Below are 23,932 nucleotides of genomic sequence, written 5' to 3'. Positions count from 1 at the left end.
TTTTTATGTTATTGTCACTAATATATGCATTTGATGTTCACTATACCAGATGGGCATAGCTGAGTGAGGCCAATCCCACCCTGGTCACCCATCCAGGTCTCAGTAATAGAATCATAGAATAGTAGAGTTGGAAGAGGCCTATAAGGCCATCAGGTCCAAGCCCCTGCTCAATGCAGGAATCCAACTGAAAGCAGACCTGACAGGTGGCAGTCCACCTTCTTCTTGAATGCCTCCAGTATTGGAGAGCCCACCACCTCCCTAGGTCATTGGTTCTATTGTCATACCACTCTAACAGTTAGGAAGTTTTTCCTGAGGTTCAGCTGAAATCTGGCTTCCTTTACCTTGAACCCATTATTCTGTGTCCTGCACTCTGGGATGATTGAGAAAAGTTCCTGGCCCTTCTCTGTGTGACAACCTTTCAAGTACTTGAACAGTGCTATCATATCTGCCCTCAGTCTTCTCAAGGCTAAACATGCCCAGCTCTTTCAGTCTCTCTCATAGGACTTTGTTTCCAGCTTCCCGTGATCATGAAGGATGTCTGCCAAGCCCTACCTCTTTACGTAGTTCATACTCTCTCACACCTTAACATTTTTGGGAGTAAGTGATATGTAACAGAGTTTTAATTAAGAAAAGCTCCTGGGCTCCTGCTGGGAGGAAGGGCGGGATATAAAACAAATAATAAATAAAATAAAAGTGCCTCTGCTATCAGGTATTTGGGAAACATACTACTAAAATACTATTATTTAGGGTGACACCGGATACACCATTACTTGGAAGCAAGTCCTACTGAATTCAATGGAACTAAAGTCAAGACATACATAGGATTGTGCTGTTAAAAGCTTACGATTAAATAGATCTGCATATATGCATGATCAAGGTGGCAGAAATTATTGGGGTTGTAGGAAGGAGTTACAGTTCATCTCTTGGTACAGCTAATTCCCCCTGTCCATCTGCTATATTTGGCCCCAGCCATGCAATCCTTTCAGAAATAAAAGGATATACAATTCTTTTATTTCTGTGAACAAAAGCAACACTGTGATCATGAAGAACTATTTTAAGGGGCTCTAAAGGTTGACGCTGATAATACCGTTCAGCTGTTAAAAGTTGCTGTAACTCTGAAACTGACTGGGGAATTCATAACTGAAATATCTGCCTTAGCATGATATATATCTGTCTGATAAAACAGGCCAGGCACTGCCAGGTCCTTTGTGGAACTCCACTGTATTGATTACAGATGAGTCAAGATTTATAATTTTCCATAGTTTAGTTTTCAAAGATAGCAATGTAGTTAAGAGCTAATGCAACATAGAGATAATGAACATACCTTGTAAGTAGGAATGGAAGAATCTGACAATTTTGCTTCTCTCAGTTTCTTATTTTCCTAATCTTAAATTCAGTTCGCCATGTTTCTCCAGCAATTTATATATTTTAAAAAATCCTCATGAAAAGCTTTCAGCATTTTAGTGTGAATTTCTCCTAACACATTTTTATATGCAGGTTTGACTATTGGACATATTTTTCCAAGCATTTTCTCATATAATGCATTTTGTATGTTATTTTCACTAATATATTCATTGTTATGCACATTTCCCCCTTATATATGCATTTTTGTAAGCACTGGATGGTTGGAGAACTGCATTGCAAAATTCAGGTGTGAATTTCGAAGGTTGCCTGTGTTTCAGCTCTCATATTGTTTCAGAAAGTATGATTTGACAAATTTGGCTTTAATAAGAACTGAAAATATTGGGAAATAAAAATTTAGTGTGGTTCTAGCACTCACACAGTATTCCCTGCATTAAACATTTATGAAACATAAGAATTTCTAAGGATATTTTTTAGAGTGTTTGTAGTGTTTTTGTTTGCTGCCTTGGGCTCCTACTGGGAGGAAGGGGGATATAAATATAATATGCAAATAAATAAATACAATAAGAGGTTTAGCAGGGGAAGGATGAGCAGGTTGGTTTCCTGTGCAAATGTGCAATAACAGTTTATCTGAACATTTCTGTCCATGCATATTCATTTTCAAGCCTTAAATCTTAAGTGCAGTGAAAGGAAACACAACTTTGTTCTTCCTCAGAATGTTCAAAGCCACTTTGATTCACACCATATTGATATTGTGTCTTGACCCCTATCCTCTCTGTATGGATCATCAAACATCTGCTTCCTTCTGTCTGTCACCTTAACCCTTCTATATCACAACAACTTTCTGCTCTTCATCTTGTAGGAAAGACTTTGGCCCTCATGAGTAAATCAACTAGCAGGGAAGATATGCAGCCTTTTGTGAAGCAGCACTAGTCAAAAAGGAACCTCCAATATTTCCCCCACCAACCTTTCGAAATAGCTAATTGTGTCACTGTGTGTATCTCTACATACAAAAGCCTGTTTCTGATATTCCATCACCCTCCATTATGACCAAGGAAGACAATCTGGAACACAAAACCCATACCCCAAAGATGTCCCCAATGATGTCTCAAGGGGGCCATATGTCCTGCTATGCAGATGACAGTCATCAATTTGTAGAGCAGTTGGAAGGAGGACCACTATTTGAAGAAGCCTTCTATTTGAAGGGCTGTCAGTGCAAGCCGAATTTAAAGATAAAGAACGCTATGATGGGAAAGCAGGGGTCTTAAAGTTGGTCATCAACAGCACTGGACAGCACACTGAGCCAGGCACACAGGTCGCCTGGTCCTATGGGGGAGATGTAGCATATTTCTGTTTAATTATAGTAATTGTCTCTACATTTGTATCTTAGCATATAAGCATAAGCCCATTTTATGCATATCTGTGTCCTCATTTGTCCTCTTTTTGGGCGATGCATAAACAGCCACCCTAGCAGGCCTTATATTCTTTGCCATGTAAGTGAAGAGTTGCCATTCAGCACTATAGGGGAAAGTAAAATGATAGATATGGATACAATGAAAGCAAAAGTATTGGGATCCCATGGTCAAACCTGAAGACATAGAGGTTCACTGTACACCTATGGGCCCTTATTGACCTCTCATCCACCTCCCCCCATGGGTAATTTGCTAGTAGACTATTTATTTCAGACTTCACCAGCCTGGTGCCCTCCAGATATTTTGGATTACAATGTGCATGCTGGCTGGGGATTGGAGTCAAAAACATGGCTAGGCTGGTTAGGGATGATGGGAATTATAGTCCAAAGCATAGTTAGGTTGGTTAGGAATGACGGGAGTTGTAGTCCAAAACATGGCTAGGCTGGTTAGGGATGATGGATGTTGTAGTCCAAAACATCTGGAGGGCAATAGGTTGGTAAAGGCTGGCTTATTTACTCAACACTTTATTTGCCCATGTCATATGTCTGCCAGCTAGGCTCAAGTAACCATAAGCTAGCTTGACTTCAGGGTACTTGGTTTTCATGTACTTGGCTTTGTACAGGAAAGATCTGCATTGGATGAAAAGATACATGGAATTGCCTTAGTAAGATCATTCACCTATTAAAACCAGTGCATTCTGTCTAAAGGCTACTGGCAATAGTCATGTAAACGATTTTCCATTATATGAAAGAACCTTTTTCCTCTTCTTCTTTTTGAATGCCTTTCTGCTCCCAACCTCTAATCCTGGTATTCTGTAACAGTCAAAAGATCTGGATACCCTCAAGATGTCTTTGCAAATCTGCGAGTTAAGGTTGCTGAAATCTGGACATGAGCCCAGAGTATTTTACTGAATTAGGTTTTGTCCTGGCATTGCAATTAAAGTAGCCATGCTGGAACATGCTCAGGACAGACCATTAAAAAAAAGGTCTCTGTTCAGAGCCAACAGGGTGTGTTTTTTTTGTTTTTTGTTTTGTTTTGTTTTAAACCACCCTCATCTTCTCTATGTCAGCAAGTCCCAGTCAGTGGGTTAGGACACTACATTATGTCAATGTAGCTATGTCAACATAGCAAGGTTGCCAGTGTTTGGTCAGGAACTGAAGAAGACTGGCACACAGCCGGAAATGCAGTAAGTGACCCTGGTAAAGGTAGGTATATTTTCTGCCAGGGCATCTCGATGTCGAGAATGGAAAGCCAGCTCAGGGCACACATTGGTACAAAGTCTGTCCAAATGATCTGCGTGGATGAGGATGGCATTCCAGTGTGGATTGAAGGATAAAAACGAGTAAAATGTACATTGTTATACACTTTTATAAGGGTGGGTTTGTGTCTCGCAATGACCTACTAGGAAGTGCAATTGCTTTTTGTGCAAGGAGAGACATTGTAGTCACCCCTGCAATCCCTGTCAGTGAGGGCTGGGCCACCCGGGTTCAGGGCCAAGCCTACCATTAGGCAGAATGAGGCAGCTGCCTCAGGTAGCAGATGCTGGGAGAAGCAATGGTGAGGGGTTGAGAGGACAGAGCTCTGTGCACTACACAGCATGCTCTATACCTCCCCCCCCAAGTTAGCTTGGTGTCCTCAAGTGTGGTGGAGGTTGCTGTTCCATCACCAGTGTTGAAATGTCATCCTTGTCAGTTTCTGTATATAGAATGGGGTTGTTGTTTTTCCAGTCCAGCATCCTGACCCATCCAGTCCAGGTTTCTGTTCTCACAGTGGCCAACCAGATGCCTATGGGAACCCCAGGAGCAGGACCTGTGCACTACAGCACTCTCCTCTCCTGCAGATTCCAGCAACTAGCATTCAGAGATATACCACTTCTAACAGTGTAATAGTAAGCAGAACATAGCCATCACGGCTAGTAGCCATTGATAGCCTTATCCATCATGAATTTGTCTAATTCTCTTTTAAAGCCATCCAAGTTGGTGGCCATCGCTGCCTCTTGTGGGAGCAAATTCCATCGTTTAACTATGTACTGTGTGAAGAAGTACTTTCTTTTGCCTGTCCTAAATCTTCCAACATTTAGTCCAGTACCTTTCTGCCCCACTCTTCCTACTCTATCCTCAAAGAGCTCAGGATGCCACACATGGTTCTCTCCCAGATACAAATTTTGTTACCACAACTACCCTGTGAGGTAAGCAAGGCTGAGAGAGAGTCACTGGCTCAAGGTTACCCAGTAAGTTTCATGGCTGAGTAAGGATCTGAATCCAGATCTCCACAGCTCTAGCCTGACACTCCAACCACTACACTACATTTCCTCTTTACTTTCCTCCATGGTAACTATTCACAGTAACACAGGAAGCTTCAGACCATCTAGTTCAATATTGTGTACATTGAATGGCAGAGGCTCTCCAGGATTTGGGGCAGGGTTCTCTCCTGGAGAATGTTGGGGATTGAACCTGCGACTTTCTGCATGTGAAGCAGTCACTCCACCACTGAGCTATAGCCCTTCTCCACTTATAAAACCTTGCTTCCAAGCTTTCCAGAAATATCTGGCTTCCCACTGTTAAGATGCTGGACTAGATGGTCTGTTCCAATGGATATCTCATATGTAAGCAGAAAATAAAGGTTAACACAATTGGGATGAAGACCAAACCTCCTTGCCAAAATTGGATTTTGAGCTAGTATGAAACTGCCTCCTTCATTTTCTTTTTAACTGCAATGATTTTTTTCTTAACTGTGTTGTTGATGATCATGTTGATAAAGAGTACAAGACAGTTGTATACGGTGCAAATCATAGGGAATGCTATGAAGGACCTGTTGTCATTTCACCTTGTTCCTAAAAATGCCCTCAGAGGGTGTAACAAGCCCACAATGGGGGCTCTGTGGAGCAGGAATGCCTGCAGGGCAGAGATCCAACACAGAGTGAGCCCTACAGCCACTACACCTTTGCCACACTAGCATTTGGTCATTTGTCCAAAGCAGGGTGGCCACACTAGCATTTGGTCATTTGTCCAAAGCAGGGTGGCCACGGAGTCTATCATAAATTGGACCCCTTCTGTGGTTTTGTTGCACAGGGATTTCATGGCACAATGTTTGCAAAGGAGTCGTCGTGTTGAGGTTGGGTGGTCCAAATGCCACTGATCAAAGAACGGAGCACCTTAAACAGGATGAAAAGGATGGCCGTCCTCTTCTGCTGAGTGCATAGCATCAGGAAAGATATGTACGGAGCAGCGAGGAAAGAAGGGGGCACCTGCCTAGCTGGCCAGATCAGCCGAATCAACCCTGGCGACCAATGGGGTGACACATCTTGCAGCTCTAATTGCCTTCAAGTGGTTGTCCAAATAGCTGAGAGCACAACATTTGGAACGTCCCATCCTTCAAAGTCCCCAGTGGTCTGCACTCAGATTCCGGCTGTATACAAATCATACATTGGGAGAAGTCATGTGCTTTAAATGTATGGCATGTGTGCAGCCTGTGCCCCTTGGCATCTGCATAGCAGAAGGTAATCAATGTAGGCTGTAAACTTTGCAAGACACAAAACTAGCTGACATGGGATTATCCTGTGCTAGATTGCATCTGTCTGGTTCCCCGACCAGAGAACTTTCTCTGAATGGTTTGGAGTTAAAATGCTGAAGAAGATTCCATTCATCTGTGCTCTCAGAAGACTGTGACGTATGTGATTAGAGACTAGAAGAAGCTCATTGACCATGGGAAATGACTCCATAAGAGAGATAATATACCTATTGCAACCCCTGAGGCCTTGCTTGAGATCTTTAAGTGCTACTATTCCTTCAAGGGCTTCCCTTAGTAAACATCTGCTGTGGAGAAATATTGGATTCCAGCTGTTTGCAGCTGTAAATCCTTGAATGTATAATACTTACACAGTGGGGGGGGAGAGGCTGCATTCACAGCCATATTCCCCTCCTGAATTCCTTCTTCCACTTGAACTCTCTCCCCCCCCCGTGAAACAAAAAACCAAAACAAAATAACTTACCCAAGAGAACTTTTGTTGTGCTTGAATCACTTGGAGTCTTATGACTCCACAAAATTGCAGCTGTGAGATTTTCAGGAAAGCTGTGCAAGGCCAGGCTGGATTGCTGAGCGGGGGTTGGGGAGAGCAATCTGCAAAGCTAGTTTACCCAAGACTTGCCATTCGAATGTTTAGAAAGGCAGCAGTTCAGAGGCAAGCTAGCGGAGGGGCAGCACATGAATGATGAGTAGCTTTCTGCTGCTCAGCCAGTTTCAAACAATTGGTGCGCGCACAACCCCCCCCCCAAAAAAAACCCTCTAGCACAAGATCAAGCCATTCTTCTTGTTATTTGTGTTCTAAATGCTTTACAGTCAAAAAGACTGCTCAGATAGTTTAATGCTACTAACAAAAAGCAGCATGCTTTTGAACAGCAGTTGCTAGAAACTGCAGGAGGGGAGAGCTCTTGTGCTCAGTTTATGCTTGCATGGCTCACATAGCCATTTGGTTGGCCACTGTCAGAACAAGAGGCTGGACTATGTTAAGAAGTAACTGCAAACAGACAAAACTACCAAGCGCTTAGCCAAAGAATGTGTTTTCTGTGCCAGGGTCTGCTCTGGAACATGTATAGGGGACAATATGCAACCAGTCTAGATTGTCAATACCTAGATTGTTGATCTAGTTTTCTAGATTGTTTGGAGCAAGTGGGATGTATGGGGAATGCAGGACACCTTGAAGAAGGTCTGAAATTCCATGAAGGGGGGAATTCACCTTCCTACCAGGAGCAAAGAATTGAATGGGCAACAGAATTCTCTGTTAGGGATCCTCATTGATCTACAATGGGTTTGCAGGGGGTAAAATGTGTGTGTGGGTAAAAGCAGATATCTGCATTGACTGGTACAATCCTGTATTTTTCTCTTCATGTGTATGCCATCTAGGATAGCTTATAAGAGGTGCTTGGAGAGGTGGACAAGAAATTTGGGAAGAGCTGCTACTCTGATGTTTTTGTGGTGTTTTTTTTTAATTCTTATTCTAATGAGCATTCCCAAACCTTTCCAAGGGTTTTGGAAGGAGTTGGAGAAATCCTATTCTATTCCTCTTCTGATGCCACTGTTGTAAACAGTGCTCCAGACAGTTAACACCTGCAAGCAACAACATGCAACATGCATGCAACTGCATGTGAGGATCTGCACATGTTCATCTGCAGGTGCTGAATTAGCTGGGGGGGCAGACTTTCTCCGTCACCCTTCCCCAACCTGGTGCTCTCCAGATGTTTTGGAATACAACTCCCACCCCCAGCCTGCATGTCCAATGGTCATGCTTGATGGGAGTTGTAACCCAACAACTCTTCTGGAAGACACCAGGATGGGAAAGTCTGTTCCAAGGTGCGTGGAATGGGGATCCATCTTTAAAACATTTGAGAAAGTAGTACAAGGGAAATAGTGCTTTTCATCATGTGCAGAATACGTATTTCCACTCACCACTGAGTAACCACAGCCATGCCCACCCACAGACATACATAAAATGAGAGAGGCTGGTATTTTAGATCAGAAGGTAGCTTCAGGGCATGACTGTGAGTCCTCCTAGTGCCTCTCATCTTAGTAATTAGCCATAGTCAGGAGGATCTGTTTAATAAAAAAAAATTGGAAATGTTCCAGAACTTGCAGCCAGTGGTTCCTTTCCCATAAGCTTTCTGCTTATGAGCTGCTTTTGGAAAATGTTCTACAGAGCTTTGGTCCAAGAACTCCCCTTCTTCTGTTCTTAGAAGAGATTGCTGAAAATAATGGGGAGGGGAGACAATCTCCCTAGTGTCAGGGTCACCATTTAGGAGCAACTTTCAACCACTTATTGCAGTTCCTGCCCTCCTTGTCTGAAAAGATATGATTTCCTTAATAAAAGAGTATGCTCACAGGATAAATTTAGATAACTATCTTATCTCCCATCCTTGGTCTGCTATTTGAAGAGGGCCAGTACATGATAGCCACCAGACCAACCACACTGTCTAACAACCGGGTGGAAAAACAAATCCACTGCCTATTTGAGACCAAATCTGAATGCAAGATGGGGATGATTGCAGACCTAAGACATAGCTCTGAAAGAGAAGAAAGTATGCAGAGGAAATCAGTGAATAACCTCCTGGAACCTGATGCAACAGGAATTATAGGTCAAATGAGCATATGAAGATGTTTTAGTCAGACTGTTACATAGGAAACTGCCTTGTATTGAGGCAGATCATTGATCTATCTGGCTGAGTAATGTCTATAGTACCAGTGTCCTTCAACCTTGGGTCCCCAGATGTTGATGGACTACAGCACCCATTATCCCTGACCATTGTCCATGTTGTCTGGGGATGATGGGTGTTGTAGTCCAACAGCATCTGGGGACCCAAGGGTGAAGAACAGTGGTCAGCACTGTTTGGTAGTGGCTCTTCAGGGTTTCAAAGAGGGAGTCTCTCCATTTCAACCCTACCAGGAGATGCCAGAGATTGAACTTGGGACCTTCTACATGCAAAGCAGATGCTCTACCACTGAGCCTTTCCCCTGTTAGTCCACCTATCTCAGTACCAACAGTTCTGACTGAAAGCAGCTCTTTAGGAATTCAAGTCTTGCTGCCTGAGATCTTTCAAATGAAGATAACTGCAAATGAATCTGGGATCTTGTGCATGCAAAACATATGCTCTGCCACTGAGCAATGGGTGGTTGACTCCTTATCCACTTGAGCAAATCCTGTAGTGGGAAGGTCTGGGAATGATCACATGTCTCAAGCCTTTCGGGGATCCCTTCAGAAGACTGTCCATTTGATTCCCACCATATAATGGACATAAAGATATATCTGGGGGCCAACTTCATACATTGCGGTTTCCCACAAGCACATCTATACAGAGAAAGTGTGAAACTTCAGCATATGTGAATGATCCAACGTGTGTCTGATTTGCTGTGGATATGTGCACTGGGAAGCCACTGACTGGCTGGAACTTCCCATTGCATATGCAACACACACAGTGAATATACACCACATGTATGCACAGTGAATTTAGAACTGCCAGACGTGTGTGACCATTCACACCCCAATTTCATGCATTTCCTGCACAAAAGCATTGTCTATGAAGGAATTTGTAATGTGTGAAAGTAGCCATGTATGTGACTGTTCAGATATACTTATTCTGCCAATCCAACCTCCAGAAAACATGCACATTTCTGGATCTCCATCCATCCACAGAGCTAATGGGCACAATTTCAGAACTAATGTGAGCTACACAACCGTTTCTGCAATCTTTGTAGGAGTGGGGAGTGTGCATGCGTATGTGTGATGGGGTATATCTGCCTTTCCCAGAATCACTTGCTGGACCTCTAGTTGTGCCTCAGAATGCCAACCGTCATGCCCTTTACATGTTTTCTGGGAAGTAAGCCCTCCTGAGTTCAATGGAGCATACTCACAAGGAATACAGCCCAAAGCAGGAGGATGGGTAGTTGCTGTGGGGGATGAGCTCCTGCATCACATGCTATAGCTATTGCTTCACAAACCCAGGTCTTGTAGCACCATAAATGGTGGACATTTATTGTGGCATAGACTTTCATAGACAAGAAGCTGCTCCATCACTGGCTCCACAAGTTATGCATTTCTTACATGGACTGAGCTTCTAGTGGGGGGGGGATGTCCAAGCCCACCATCTACATTTGCGGCACTCATACAAGAATGGTGTGCTAACAACAGGGATCCTGCATATGGCATCCTAAGGAGATTGCACATTAGGCATGTGATGATTTCCATGACAATTCCATGTTGCAAACGTGTAGCGTGCGAAGCACCCCCAAAAGTCCTTGATGAAGGGTGGAGGAGGAGTTGCCTGCATCCCCTCACTCCAATCCCCTCCTGTCACTGTGCCTGCATGTTCAAGTGTGCCACCTAAGAGATCTTCCAGGGGGCGCATTTTCATAACCTCCCGGCTTTGGCGCCCGCGCCTGATCAATTTCACACGTCATTAGCAATAGTTGGAGAAGGAAGGACACTCACCATCTCTCCGCAGGTTCGAGGCGCGCAAGGCTCTGATAGATCCGCTCTGGGAGCCAGCGGTGGAGCCCAGATGGGTGGAAAAGTTGGCCCAGATTCCAACGTAAAAGAGGAGAAGCTCAAGCAGTTGCATCGGAGCGCCTTGATGCTAGCACAATGACTTTATTTAAAAAAAAAAAATGGGGGGGGGAGAGAGGACGAATCCCTCTTCCAAATGGAAGAGCTGCTTCTCCACGGCGCTTTTAAAAGCCCAGCGAGGGTTCCTTCCTTCCCTCTGCCCAGAGCTACTTTCCAAACTAACCCCCAATGATGTTCAATATCAATGAACTTTTCGCCCCCCAAAGTGGCTGGCTGGAGGGACGAGGCCGTGGCCGGAAGTCTCTTTGCTAAGTTATAACTTGTAAGAAAAGGAGGCAGGCAGACAGGTTGCCCTCCCCACCTCTCCGGGCTCCTTTTACTCCAGCTGCAGCTCCGGAAAGGGGGAAAAGAGGGATTCTCCGAAGTAGGGAGGGAGTTGGCTCCAAAGCCTCTGCAGGGGGTGGGGTGGTTGAGCAAGCGAGAGGCTCGCAACGCCCCCCCCCCGCGCCGTCTAAAAGGTTTGCCGGGGCTGGATTGCCCCCCCTTCTCCCGCTAGGATCTGGCTCGATCCGCAGCGCTGCATGAAGCTTTCCCAAGACTTTGGAGGAGGGGTGGGTGGAAGGCTGGCTGGCTGGGGAAAGCGATCAGGAGCAGCCGAGGGTGTCTCACTGCGCGCCGAAGCGCCCGAGCAACGCGACGAGGGGCCAAAGGCGCTCGGCGCGGAGGTCTGAAGCGATCGCGAGCTCTCAGGCTCCTTTTTCGTCTTTCATTTGGAAGGAAAAGACCCCGGTGGCGGCGGCTCCACAAGGAGGAAAGGAGGCGGCACCGGCACCGGCCTTTCTGGCCTCAGGGGCAAAGGAGGCGGCGGAGCCACTGGGCAGGAGTGGTGGTGAGCAGGAGGGAGGGAGGGAGAAGACAGAGGGGTGTTTCTGCTTTCAGTGCAACCTGCTCGGTGACCCCCCCCTCCCGCTCCTCCCGGCAGTCTGCAAATAGATAAGACATGACAAGGCAGAGAGGCAGGCAGCCGTGCTGCCCTCCAGATGTTGTGGGCTACAACTCGCACCTCCCATGGACATTGGCTATGCTGGCTGGGAGGTGTAGTCTGCAAGGTCTGAAGGGTGACCTGTTGGCTACCCCTGCTATAAGGGGTCTTTGGGTGTTACACTCGAGGAGGGCACAACCTGGGTACACAGACAGGAGCTGAGCACCTACAGTTAGGCCCCCTCTGCACTATAAAGCACTATCCTTCTTTAAACAGTCATGGCTTCCCCCAAAGAATATTGGGAACTATAGTTTGTGAAGGACATAGGCAGTTGTTAGGAGACCTCAATTCACCTCACAGCACTACACTTCCCAGACTTCCTTGGGAAGAGGGATTGACTGTTAAACTGCTTCGGGAATTGTAGCTCTGTGAGGGGAATAAATGTAAATGTACTGCCTTCAAGTAGATTCCAACTTATGGCGACCCTATGAATAGGGTTTTCATGGTAAATGGTATTCAGAGGGGGTTTACCATTGCCTTCCTCTGAGGCTGAGAGGCAGTGACTGGCCCAAGGTCACCCAGTGAGCTTCATGGCTGAGTGGGGATTGGAACCCTGGTCTCCCAGGTTGCAGTCCAGCACCTTAACCACTACACCACACTGGCTCTCATGAGGGGAATAGGGGTCTCCTAACACCTCTCAGTTCCCTTAGCAAACTACATATTGTAGGATTCTTTAGTGGAAGCCGTGGTTGGAAAAAAGTGGATAAGACAAAAATCATCTCATCTGAAATGTGGTGTTGGAGGAGAGCTTTGCGAATACCATGGACTGCGAAAAAGACAAAAAATAGGTGTTAGAACAAATTAAACCAGAACTATTAGTAGAAGCTAAAATGATGAAACTGAGGTTATCATACTTTGGACACATCATGAGAAGACAGGATTCACTAGAAAAAACGATAATGCTGGGAAAAACAGAAGGGAGTAGAAAAAGAGGAAGGCTAAACAAGAGATGGATTGATTCCATAAAGGAAGCCACAGACCTGAGTTTACAAGATCTGAACAGGGGAGTTTATAACAGATGCTCTTGGAGGTCACTGATTCATAGGGGCCCCATAAGTCATAATCGACTTGAAGGCACATAACATACACACAAAGCTCAACAAGTACTCAGTCTGTGAATACAAAATCAACAAGTGTGCCCTCTTTCGCACCAACGTTTGCACATGTGTAGAGACAGCTTGTGCCTGGGTTCAGTGCAATATGTGAACAAGCCTGCAGAAAATTGAGGGACATTACACAGTGCAGGAGGAGCAGAAGTGAGTAAAACAGAACCTGTGGTGTTGTGTGAGCAAGGTGACAAAGCCAAGGCCAATGTTGGAGACTGGCCCCATCCACAAGATCTATATATCCCTTAATCAACAAAAACCTGTAAGCAGCTTACTTAAAGGAATTTTGTTTTTATTATTACACTTACATTACATTACATTTATATCCCATTTTTCCTCCAAGGAGCTCAGGGTAGCACACATAGTTATCCCCTTCCCCATGAAGACCCAGTGTGGTGTAGTTGTTAAAGTGTTGGACTAGGACCTGAGACCAGGGTTCAAATTTCCACTCAGCTCACTGGGTGACTTTGGGCTATTCACAGTCTCTCAGACAAACTGACCTCACAGGGTTGTTGTGGGGATTAAATGAGAAGGAATACAACAATGTACACCACCTTGAGCTCCCTCCTTGGAGAAAAGGTGGGATATAAATGCAATAAATAAATAAATAAATAAAAGTAATAATAATAATTTTATCCTGGAGGGCCTTTGCCAGTCAGTGGAGACAATCCTGAGTGAGGTGGACCAAAGTATAAGATAACTTCTTCTGACTGGGTGGCATAGCAGATGGAATTGGGCCCACCCAGAGGCAATAGGTGAGTGAGAGGAGACAGTGGCTGCTCTTTGCCGCAGTTGCTTGCTTGCCTACCCAAGGAGAAGCCTGGGTTAGGAGGCAGCCTGCTACCAGCCTGATTCCACTGAAAACGACCAGCATGTCATATATTTACATCCTGTTTCTAATGGCAGTTTCTTTCTTAGAACCCAGAGAGTAAGCAAATTAGGTTCCTTTCCTGCTAATTACAATCTCCTGAGGGTAAACTATCTTCTTTTTTCTCCCTTTTTGCTGGAAGAAATCTTGAGGTACCTCTTCCTGTGTTGTATATGAAATTGGCAATATGCCACCCTTGGAGTAGCCCTTGTGCAGCGGAGTGTTATGACGTTTATGGATTATTACCTCCTGTGTTTTGATATGTGAAATTATGGAGGTTTCTTTCAGCAGAGAAACTGACTAGGTGCTCCAAGTGCACTGTTAAACCGATGGACATTTATTAATCCAAAAGGTTACATACCTGTACCTGCCAAGTATTCATTTTTAGCATGGATCAGAGATAGAAATAGATTTCTAACTTCAGGATAAACCTTGCTCTGGAACTTCTGCAATGTATAAGATACTAGTGCAGTATTGTCTGCCCTGACTGGTAGCAGCTCTCCAGGATTTCAGACAGGCCACATTCCCAGCCCTACCTGGAAATGCCATGGATTTAGTGTGAGACCTTTTACACGCAAAACATGCCCTCTGACACCAAAATGGGATCTGTGTGCCCAGTCTCCATAGATATACCACATTATCCTATGGATGTTGAATCAGAAGTGAGGCTCACTATGTTCAGTGGGGTTACTTTCCATGTCACTGTGTATAGGGTTGCAGCCTGTGTTACTATTATTATAAGCAATTAAATACTGGGCCAGTGGTTCCCAAGTTGGGGGCAGTGACCCCCCCAGGGGGGCTGCGAAGTAATCCAGAGGGGGCCGCAAACAGTAAAGAAATGAATTGTTTATTTATTTATTTTTAAAAAAGATTTTCACTCCCTGGACACTGTCTGCTCTCCACTGCCGCAGCAGACGACACCTCCCCCTTGCTCCAAGTGAGTGGGGAGGACTTTTGCTGAAGCACCAGAGCATCTTTCAGGCATGCTGAGGACAGACATCTGCCTATAAAACATGTGGCAAATGCCAAAGGAGGCTGAGGGTAGACCTACCAGGAAGAAGGGGGGATTGCTATCACTGACTCCCATCTCCTCACACTGCCACTGCTGATGACACCCTTACTCCGAATGAGAGGAGAGGGCTTTTCGTGAAGCAAAAAGAAGCGAGGCTGCAAGGAAAAGCTGCTTTTCCTCTTCCTTCCTGGCAGCCAGCCTCCCTGTCTTTCTTGGCTCCTGATTCACTGCCATCTCCTTTTAAAAATTATTCTTATTTTCAAGGCCATCCAGATCTCACCTTCAGTCCAGACAGAGCCAAGGAGCAGTGAGGAAGCTCAGGACTTGCTCTCCCCCCATCTCTGCGGCTAAGTGTGTGAGCCAGTGTCCCCCCTTTCTACACTCTGCTCACCTCTCTCTCTCTCTCTCCAAGATGCTGCAGCAGTTGAGCGCTTCCCCCCTCCCACGCTCCCGAATGCATGCATGCCTGCAGATGCTTGCAGGAGCGGCAGGTGTTTTTGTGTGTATGTGTGCGCTGATCTGTCTTCTGCTTTACTCTCATTCCCCAAGTGCACGCTAACCAAGTCATCAGTTCTGATGATCATCCTAAGGCCTAAAAGCACTAACCCCCCTCCTCAGTCTATCTACCCTTTGGTCATCACAATCTAGCATCCCCACCATGACTACATTGCTTTATTATTATTATTATTATTATTATTAAAAAGGTCAGCAGGTTAGGTGAGGCTGCGGTCCACATACTGCAGCTGAAATGTATTTATTTAATGATTATTGCATTTATATCCCACCTTTCCTCCAAGTTTCTCAAGGTGGTCACATAGTCCTCCCCTCCTTTCCATTTTATCCTTATGCCAACCCTGTGAGTTAGGTCAGGCTGAGAGACTGTGGGCTTCATGGCTGGGTGGGGATTTGAACCTGGATCTTAGTCTTACACTGTAACCCACTGGTGTTGGGAGACAGGACTGTACATCTTCAGACTATGTGTGTGGGGGGAGTGGGATACCAGTTTGATGAACCTTTGCATTAAGAAAAGAAAGCAACACCTCCCTGTCTGCAGAGAGCTTTTTATGAAAAAGAATATTGGAGATGTGATTTTGCCACACACCATTTTTTCAATTAACAGAGGCTAAAATTACAGTTAGTGGGGGGGGGGGTCACAAAAAAATTGAGCTTAAAAAGGGGGTCCCATACTCATAAAGGTTGAAAACTACTGTACTAGGCTATAGGTATGCATCTGAAAAGCACAAATCTCTTTGCTTTAATTTCCCCCCCCAAAAGGTGATTAACATATGTTGGTAACATTGCGATAGTCATTATATGGGAACAAAAAGTACCCAACACTAATGTTCTTAAAAACAACAACTCTGATTCTTCCAACTTAATCTTGAATCCAGGCCTTTAATCCTTGGTGTGGAATTTGTACCCCAATTCTCTTCAGTCCAATCAAAAATGGTATCCAATTTGAGACAGGCTGGATTTGTCAATCTTCCACGTTCTTGTGGTTTTGTACATCTGCTGGGCATTCATGGCGAGTGCTAGTCAGCAATTCAAACCTATCAATCACTTTGTTCCTTTAGCCTTCATCTAAACAAGTTCATTACAAAAATGGAAGGAAGGGAGAAATGCTGAGTCATGGAAGCAAAATACATCTGGCTATCACAGGAGAAGAACACATTTTTGCTCTCTTTGTTTGTTTGCTTAACCATAAAGAACTTCAACCAAGACAAGCAAAACCCAACAGCTGATTTATTTATTTTTTAAAAAATCTTAATTTATAAAATAATATTTTTCTGGCTGAGATTTAGTCTGATAATTGAATCTCCAGAAAGCTGGTGTTGTGGCTGAGAGCGCAACCTACAACCTGTAAAAATCTGGTTTAAGTTTCACGTTAGTGTCAGTAATACAGACGTGTGCTTCAGTAAACTGATGGTTTTGCCCCACCCCACCCATATAGTAGTCATCTAGGTCTCGGGGGGTCTTAGACACCTTACCTTTTTGGAACAGGGTCCTAGTAGGGTCCCTATGTCTCTAGCATCCTACGAGTCAATCACCATGAAAGGGGAGTGAGTTAGCCACTGAGAACAGTCTTTTGTTTCCTTGTCCTTTTCCTGATGATTGGAAGCAATCAGAGTGAAAGGAGTTGCATCAGCTACTGAGAAGACTCTTCTCAGTAGCTAACATTTCCCCCTTTCATACTTATTGGCTCCCAGGGGTGTCTGTTGTTGTGGGAGAAAGCATTAACAAGGATATCTTTTCCAACTTGGCAGCAAAAAAGCATTGGGGGGGAGTGTCCTGTTCAGAGTGGGTCCCATGAGACTGAGATACTGGTGCAATTAAATCTTGTTTTATTAAAGTAATGGATACATCAAAAGCAGTGCGCTTCATAGAAACCCCTAAGCTATCTCACTAGAATTCCCTAACTGCACTCTAGAAATGCTCTGCAACATATGAAGAAAGTTGACTCAGCAGCTCGAACCTGAGGGCTGCAGTCTTAAATAGGGAACATTTTGGATCGTAATCTCTGACCCCTTTGTAAGTCCGTCCTCTGTCCTGTCCTTTTCTCATGGCGTTGAGAGTGAGGTGAAGGGGGGGCATGCTTCCCCCGCCTCATCAGAGAGAACCGGCTCCATAGCAACGGGCTCGAGGTCAGGGGGCAGGGAAGCGTTTGAAGTATCCCGAGAGCTGCTTGGTAGAGGGGGAGTCAAAGCGCACTCCAACTCATCATCCAACTGCCCTTCTGGCATGTCTGGGGGTGGTGCGCTGTCCCCTGCAGAGACAGCACCATCCGTGGGAATTGGTCCGAGCTCAACCTCGCTCCCCTTCCCAAGGTCTTGCAGAGACCCAACAACTCCTGGATCCTCCGCGTCTTCTGACAGCTGAGAAACCTGAAACTCATGTCTTCCCCCTCCATGGCCCCCTTGAGAGAGCTGAGGCTCAACAGGGAGATGCTGTGACTAACATGAAGCAACCCTGTTCTTCTGAATTTACCACTATATAAATTATATAATTTGCACCCATATATAATATAGGGATAATATTACCAGGTCTCCAGTTTTTGCCCAGAGCCTCCAGTTTTTGGGGGTCCTCTCCAGGTCTCTGGGTGAGTCACCCCAATCTCTGGACTGTTAGCTTGCATTAAAAAAATTAAATTTCTAGGTGGTCTGGTTCAAAGGATATACACCAATATGCCAGCTGCCCCCCCCACTGCAACTTCTGTTAGTACCAGCTGCTCTAATCCCCACCCTTTCAGGTTTTTAGACAATGTGAAGTTCGGGTTGTGATTGACAATGGATTTGCTGACTTCCAGGCAATACCTAAATCCCACTGCAAGTTCTGAAAATAGTTTCCTTTTCCTACTTGACGGTACATCAGGAATTCAGTAATTTATAGCTTTCAGCCACATAAAGAGTACTTTATCTGTGCCGGAGATCTGAATATATTGAGACTAGCTTCTGAGTAAACATGCATAGGATTGCCCTAGAACAGAAGATCACAGCAGGAAACAATGCACAGTAAATAATTTCAGTTATGATTATAATAAAAGTTTACACGCAGGTTTTTGAATTCCTTGCAAAAATAGCATATTATACATTCTGTCTTTTAAATAATTTTGAACAGAATTTTTTAAAAGTGTGCATGCTGCTGCTTATGATGCCACTACAATGTCAAACAAGTTTAAATTTTCCTGGGCTGTTGAGGAGGGCAGTTTATTTGTCTTATTTGTCTTATTATCTTTATTTATTTATTATTATTATTATCTTTATTTATACCCCACCATAATTATTATTCATAATATGTTTTGAAACCTTCCCAATATGAAGTTAAGCAGGGCTTAGGTATCACTGCTTTTATTTGGTAGGAAACTAATACTGATTTTTTTAAAATGTTCTGCAACGACCAACTAGTTTTGACAATAAATTATTATATGGGGTGTATGTATTTTTACATCTCCAGTGTGTGTGCATATAAAATATGTCCAACAACCCTGTGAGGTAGGGTTGGAAACCAAGGCAGCTCACAACAAGAAATAAATTCATTTAAAATCCAATAACCATAAAACAATTATAAAACAATTGCAAAATAAGGTATTTTGCCACCTTAAGGTATGATTCTGAATTTGGGGTTGGGAGAGTGAAGTTTCTTATCACTTAATTGCATCCTGTGCATGCTTCCCTGTTTGAGTAAACCTCAATGAATACATTGGGACTTACTTCTGAGTAAACATGCATGGGATTCCACTATAAATATACAGGTTGTGTAAATTACATCTTTGACATTCATGCTTATATAAATATTTATTCATATGATGCCTTGATATGTATCTGATTTCACACTATGGTTGTACATTATTATTTCCTCTACATTTTGTGCACTTCTTTCTTGAGGTGATCATGGTCCTCCTCTATTGTTTTCACCCTGAGGGGCAGATGAAGCTGAGAGATAGCAAGTAGCCCATGGTCACCAAGTAAACTTTTTAGCTGATGTCCATTTTAAACATTAATTAAAATGATTTATCTCCAGGCAAAGTTTATGAAGTAATGCAGATCCACATAATACATTTAAAGAACACCCAACTCACATTTAAAGTGCATGATGTCTCCCAAAGAATCCTGGGAAGTGTAGTTTCCCCCTCACAATTATAGTTGCCACCACCCTTAACAAACTACAGTTCCCTTGACTCTGTAGTGGGATTCATGTGCATCAAATGTATGTTGAATGTGCTTTAAATGATTGGTGTGGATCTGCCCTAGGTATCATATGCAACTTTAAAAGATACTTTTTTTACACAGGGGAAGGGCTGTAGCTCAGTGGTAGGGCACATGCTTTGCATGCAAAGGTCCAAAATTCAATCTCTGGAAAAGGCTATTGCCTGGAATCCTGGAGAGCCAATGCTAGTCCATGTTACCAGTACTGAGCTAGATAGTACCAAATAGCCTGAGTCAGTGTAAGACAGAATCTCAAAGGCCATTATGACTTCAAAATTTATTTATGTATTTTACTTACAACATTTATATCCCACTTTATTGTAAAAAAATCTCAAAGCGATATACAGAAGGAATTAAAACAATAAAATTATTGGCAAAATAATAAAACCCACAGAGTTAAAAACAGGTAAAAAGCATAATAGCTTCTACATGACTAGGTAGGCTTGCTTAAACAAAAATGTTTTTAGCAGGTGCTAAAAGGAGTACAATGAAGGTGCCTGCCTAATGTCAATTGGCAGGGAGTTCCAAAGTGTAGGTACTTCCACACTAAAAGATCAATTTCTTACAAGAGCAGAACAAGTACTATGTGGCACCTAGAACATGGAAAGCACACCTTGAACTTGGCCTGGTAGCAGATTGACAAACAGTGCAGATTTCAGAGCAGAGTTATTATGTGCTGACAGGATCTCACTCATGTCAGCAATCATGCCGCAGCATTCTGCACTAACTGTAGCCCCTGGGTCAGGTTGTACTGCATGATTTCTGTGACCTTGGCTGACTGGATGCCAGGATTTTTTAGATTGGGATTTTGGTTAGGAATCCTTACTGGTTGTGGGATGCTGAGTTTTCTGCCTTATTCATAGTAATCTTGTTGTGGTTGGTATGGTATTGTATTTAGGAAATCATCACTATATTTTGTTTTTCTTTCTCTGTTTGCATTTCATTTACCTTTAACTTCATTCCCTTACATCCATAGAAGTAGCAATAGTGGTTCTATGCACTCAGCTCAACTCCCTGATGATGCACCTTGTTGTTTGCATGACGGTTTGTTTCTTGCCCAGTAGTGGTAAAAGAGAATTCATATACTGGGAAGTGTGGCTTCAGTTGCTTTTGTTCCCAAGCTACTGCCTGTGAAAGTAAACCAAACCATGTGTGTTTTCTCTCTGTCAATTATTACTCACTGGAATTGGGTTGGCTGTCAATGTGAGTTTATAGCAGCCTATATGGCAGGCAGGAAAAGGTAGAGAATCTTATTAACTCTTACTCATTTCTCAGACATCTCTCTGAAGTGAAGGGTCAAATCTGTACAGAAGTTTGGTGCACCATGTTAAAAGGCAGGCAGGGCATTCCAGGCACGGGGGTTGCCAACCCTGCTTGGATATGGATATCTTTGCAGAGGATACCTAGTGTAGCCTTACTAACAGCACATGCCTAACCATATCTACTCAGAAGTAAGTCCTATTGAGTTCCATGGGGCTTAGAATCTTAGTAAGTGTGTTTAGAATTGCAGCCTTTAGGGGCATCCACCTTTCCTCCTGAGTATTCCCATCTAACATCTCCACAACACTAGGCTCCCTTTTTCCTACAGTGGCTTTCTGGTGACTGGCCTGGCCTGAGGGCCCTTAACTCCTCTTGCCAGAAGCTAGATTAAGTGTTCCCTACCTAGGCTCTCTAGCAGGTGAGAAGGAATGATCCTGTCACTTCAGCTGGATCTGGGAATGCCCTCATTTAGCTAAGATTTCTATCTTAAGATCAGAGAAAAAAATTTTGTTTGAGTGTTATGCTCCAAGCAACTGCGGTTGATGCTTAGTATATCATGCTTAATGACATCACTAGGGCTCGCTCCTGAAATCTCAGGGTTTGGGATGCTTCTGACCTGGCAACCCTATAGGGCTGACAATAAGGACCTACATTATAGGGTTGTTGTAAGATAATGAGTGTTAATCACATAGAAAAGCACTATCTATTACTGTAATCTTACTAAAATCTTAGCAAGATCAGCTGATTGTTTGTTTTTGCTAAGTCCCTCTCTAAACATTTCCTTGTGGAGCACTTTGTATAGGCCTTGCTAGGTGCTTCCAAAACACATCACATCATAGATAAGTACTATCTATTATTGTAATCTTACCAAAATCTTAACTAAATCCGCTGATTGTTGAGCAAAGCCAGGTTATCCATAGTGCAATTGAAGTAATTGCACCCAGGCCCTGCCTGCAAGATGGCTTATCCTCTGAGCTTTCATTTTTTGAAAAGTAAGTAAATTGCCCTTTTACTGAGAACTTTAGGAAGCAAAATATGGAGACAGATGAATTAGCCTTGCTTTTCCCACCTTTTCAGCTTTTTTAGTGAATGAGTGAAGTCAAGAGTTGTGATTGACAAGCAAACACCAGGATACAGAAATCCCTGGGTCTTAAAAAAGCAGCCATTTACCTTGTCCCTTTACTTTCTGTTCGTAGTCTATCTCTGTAGGTTGCCCAGGCCCTGCAGCAACAGTCAGTCAGATCAGGGAACACTATGTACATTTGTAATTAATATGAAAAATGGGAAATGGACTGCTTTCAAGTCGATTCCGATTTATGGCGACCCTATGAATCGGGTTTTCATGGTTAGCGGTATTCAGAGGTGGTTTACCATTGCCTTCCTCTGAGGCTGAGAGGTAGTGACTGGCCCAAGGTCACCCAGTGAGCTTCATGGCTGTGTGAGGATTCAAACCCTGGTCTCGCAGGTCATAGTCCAACACTCTAACCACTATGCCACACTGGGTCTCTAATTAATATAGTAATTCATTCATTCATTGGCGATCACTCATGGCCGAGTAAGATTGTCTTCCAGGGTAAGGTCTTTAACAGTGGGTCCGTAAGTGACTGTGGAGGCCAATTCTGGATCCACACGGCCTCCCTCAGTGAGGACATAGGTTTCCATATGGAAAATGGTCACAATGATGATTTGCTTGATGTGCCTTCCGCTTAGCTCGTTTGTCCCGTTCGCCCTGTACTCGTGCTTCTTCAAAGTCCATAGCACCTTTGATAATGGCCGGCCTCCAATTGGGATGCTCATGGGCCAAGGCTTCCCAGTTCTTGATGCTCGTGTTACATTTTTTAAGATTAGCTTTGAGAGCATCTTTAAACCTCTTTTGCTGTCCACTGATATTCCGTTTTCCATCGTTAAGTTGGGAGTAAGTAGCTGCTTTGGAAGACGGTGATCAGGCATTCGAACAACATGGCCGGTCCAGTGAAGTTGATGTTGGAAGATCATTGTTTCAACATTGGTGGTCTTTGCTTCTTCCAATACCTAACATTAGTTCGCCTATCTTCCCAAGTAATTTGCAGAATTTTCTGGAGGCAGCGTTGGTGGAATCTTTCAAGAGGCTGGGAGCAGCGTTTAGAGATGGTCCATGTTTACAGGCGTACAGTAAGGTCGTTTGTAAATAAGCATTTTGCATTTATTTGTGAATATCCCAATCCTCAAACACTCTATGCTTCATTCGGGAGAATGCGGCATTCGCAGAGCTCAGACGATGCTGAATTTCAGCGTTGATGTCAGCTTTTACAGAGAGATGACTGCCAAGATAAGAAAAGTGATCAACATTCTCCAGCATCACACCATTAAGCTGGATTGATGGTGCTACAGAGGGATTAGTTTGCACTTGCTGATGAAGCACTTTGGTTTTTCTGATGTTAAGCGAGAGGCCAAGCTTTTCATATGCTTCTACAAAGATATTTAGGATAGTTTGAAGATCTTCCTCTGAATGTGCAGAGACTACATTATGATCAGCATATTGAAGTTCTACGACAGAGGTTGTAATTACCTTAGTTTTTGCTTTCTGTCTACTGAGATTAAAAAGCTTTCCATCTGTTCGATATGTGATTTCCATGCCTGTGGGAAGTTTCCCCTCCACAAGGTGTAGAATCATGGCAATGAAAATAGCAAATAAGGTCGGAGCAATGACGCATCCCTGTTTGACGCCTGATCCCACTTTGAACAGATCACTTTGAGAGCCATTGTTATCCAAAATTGTCGCCTTCATGTTGTCATGGACAAGTCGCAAAATATTCACAAATTTATCAGGGCATCCAATTTTCAGAAGGATGCTCCAGAGAGCGGTTCGATTTACAGTATCAAAGGCCTTAGTCAGATCAATAAATGCCATATACAGAGGTCTGTTTTGCTCCCTGCATTTTTCTTGAAGCTGTCGTGCAGTGAAGATCATGTCCACTTTCCCCCTGGAAGGTCGGAAACCATTTTGGGATTCAGGGAGAATGTCTTCTGAGATAGGTAGGAGGCGATTTGCAAGGATCCTTGCAAGGATTTTACCTGTAGTAGCTAGAAGAGAGATGCCTCGGTAGTTCCCACAATCTGTTCTATCACCCTTCT

The 23,932-nt window shown here is 43.8% G+C and overlaps 1 protein-coding gene across 1 annotated transcript in view; it reads right to left on the bottom strand.

Annotated features, from left to right (window-relative positions):
* PDGFD (platelet derived growth factor D) overlaps window positions 1-11,712 on the bottom strand; it is a 248,993-nt gene extending 237,281 nt beyond the window's left edge. Inside the window, exon 1 of the mRNA XM_061628718.1 lies at window positions 10,753-11,712. Within this exon, the coding sequence (XP_061484702.1) occupies window positions 10,753-10,882 (130 nt within the window). The 5' untranslated portion in view covers window positions 10,883-11,712. The remainder of the gene's footprint in view (window positions 1-10,752) is intronic.
* Between the last annotated feature and the right edge of the window lie 12,220 nt (window positions 11,713-23,932).

This window comes from Rhineura floridana, chromosome 5 (genome assembly GCF_030035675.1).
Source record: "Rhineura floridana isolate rRhiFlo1 chromosome 5, rRhiFlo1.hap2, whole genome shotgun sequence".
Taxonomy (NCBI): domain Eukaryota; kingdom Metazoa; phylum Chordata; class Lepidosauria; order Squamata; family Rhineuridae; genus Rhineura; species Rhineura floridana.
This window is presented reverse-complemented; position numbering and strand designations above follow the sequence as displayed.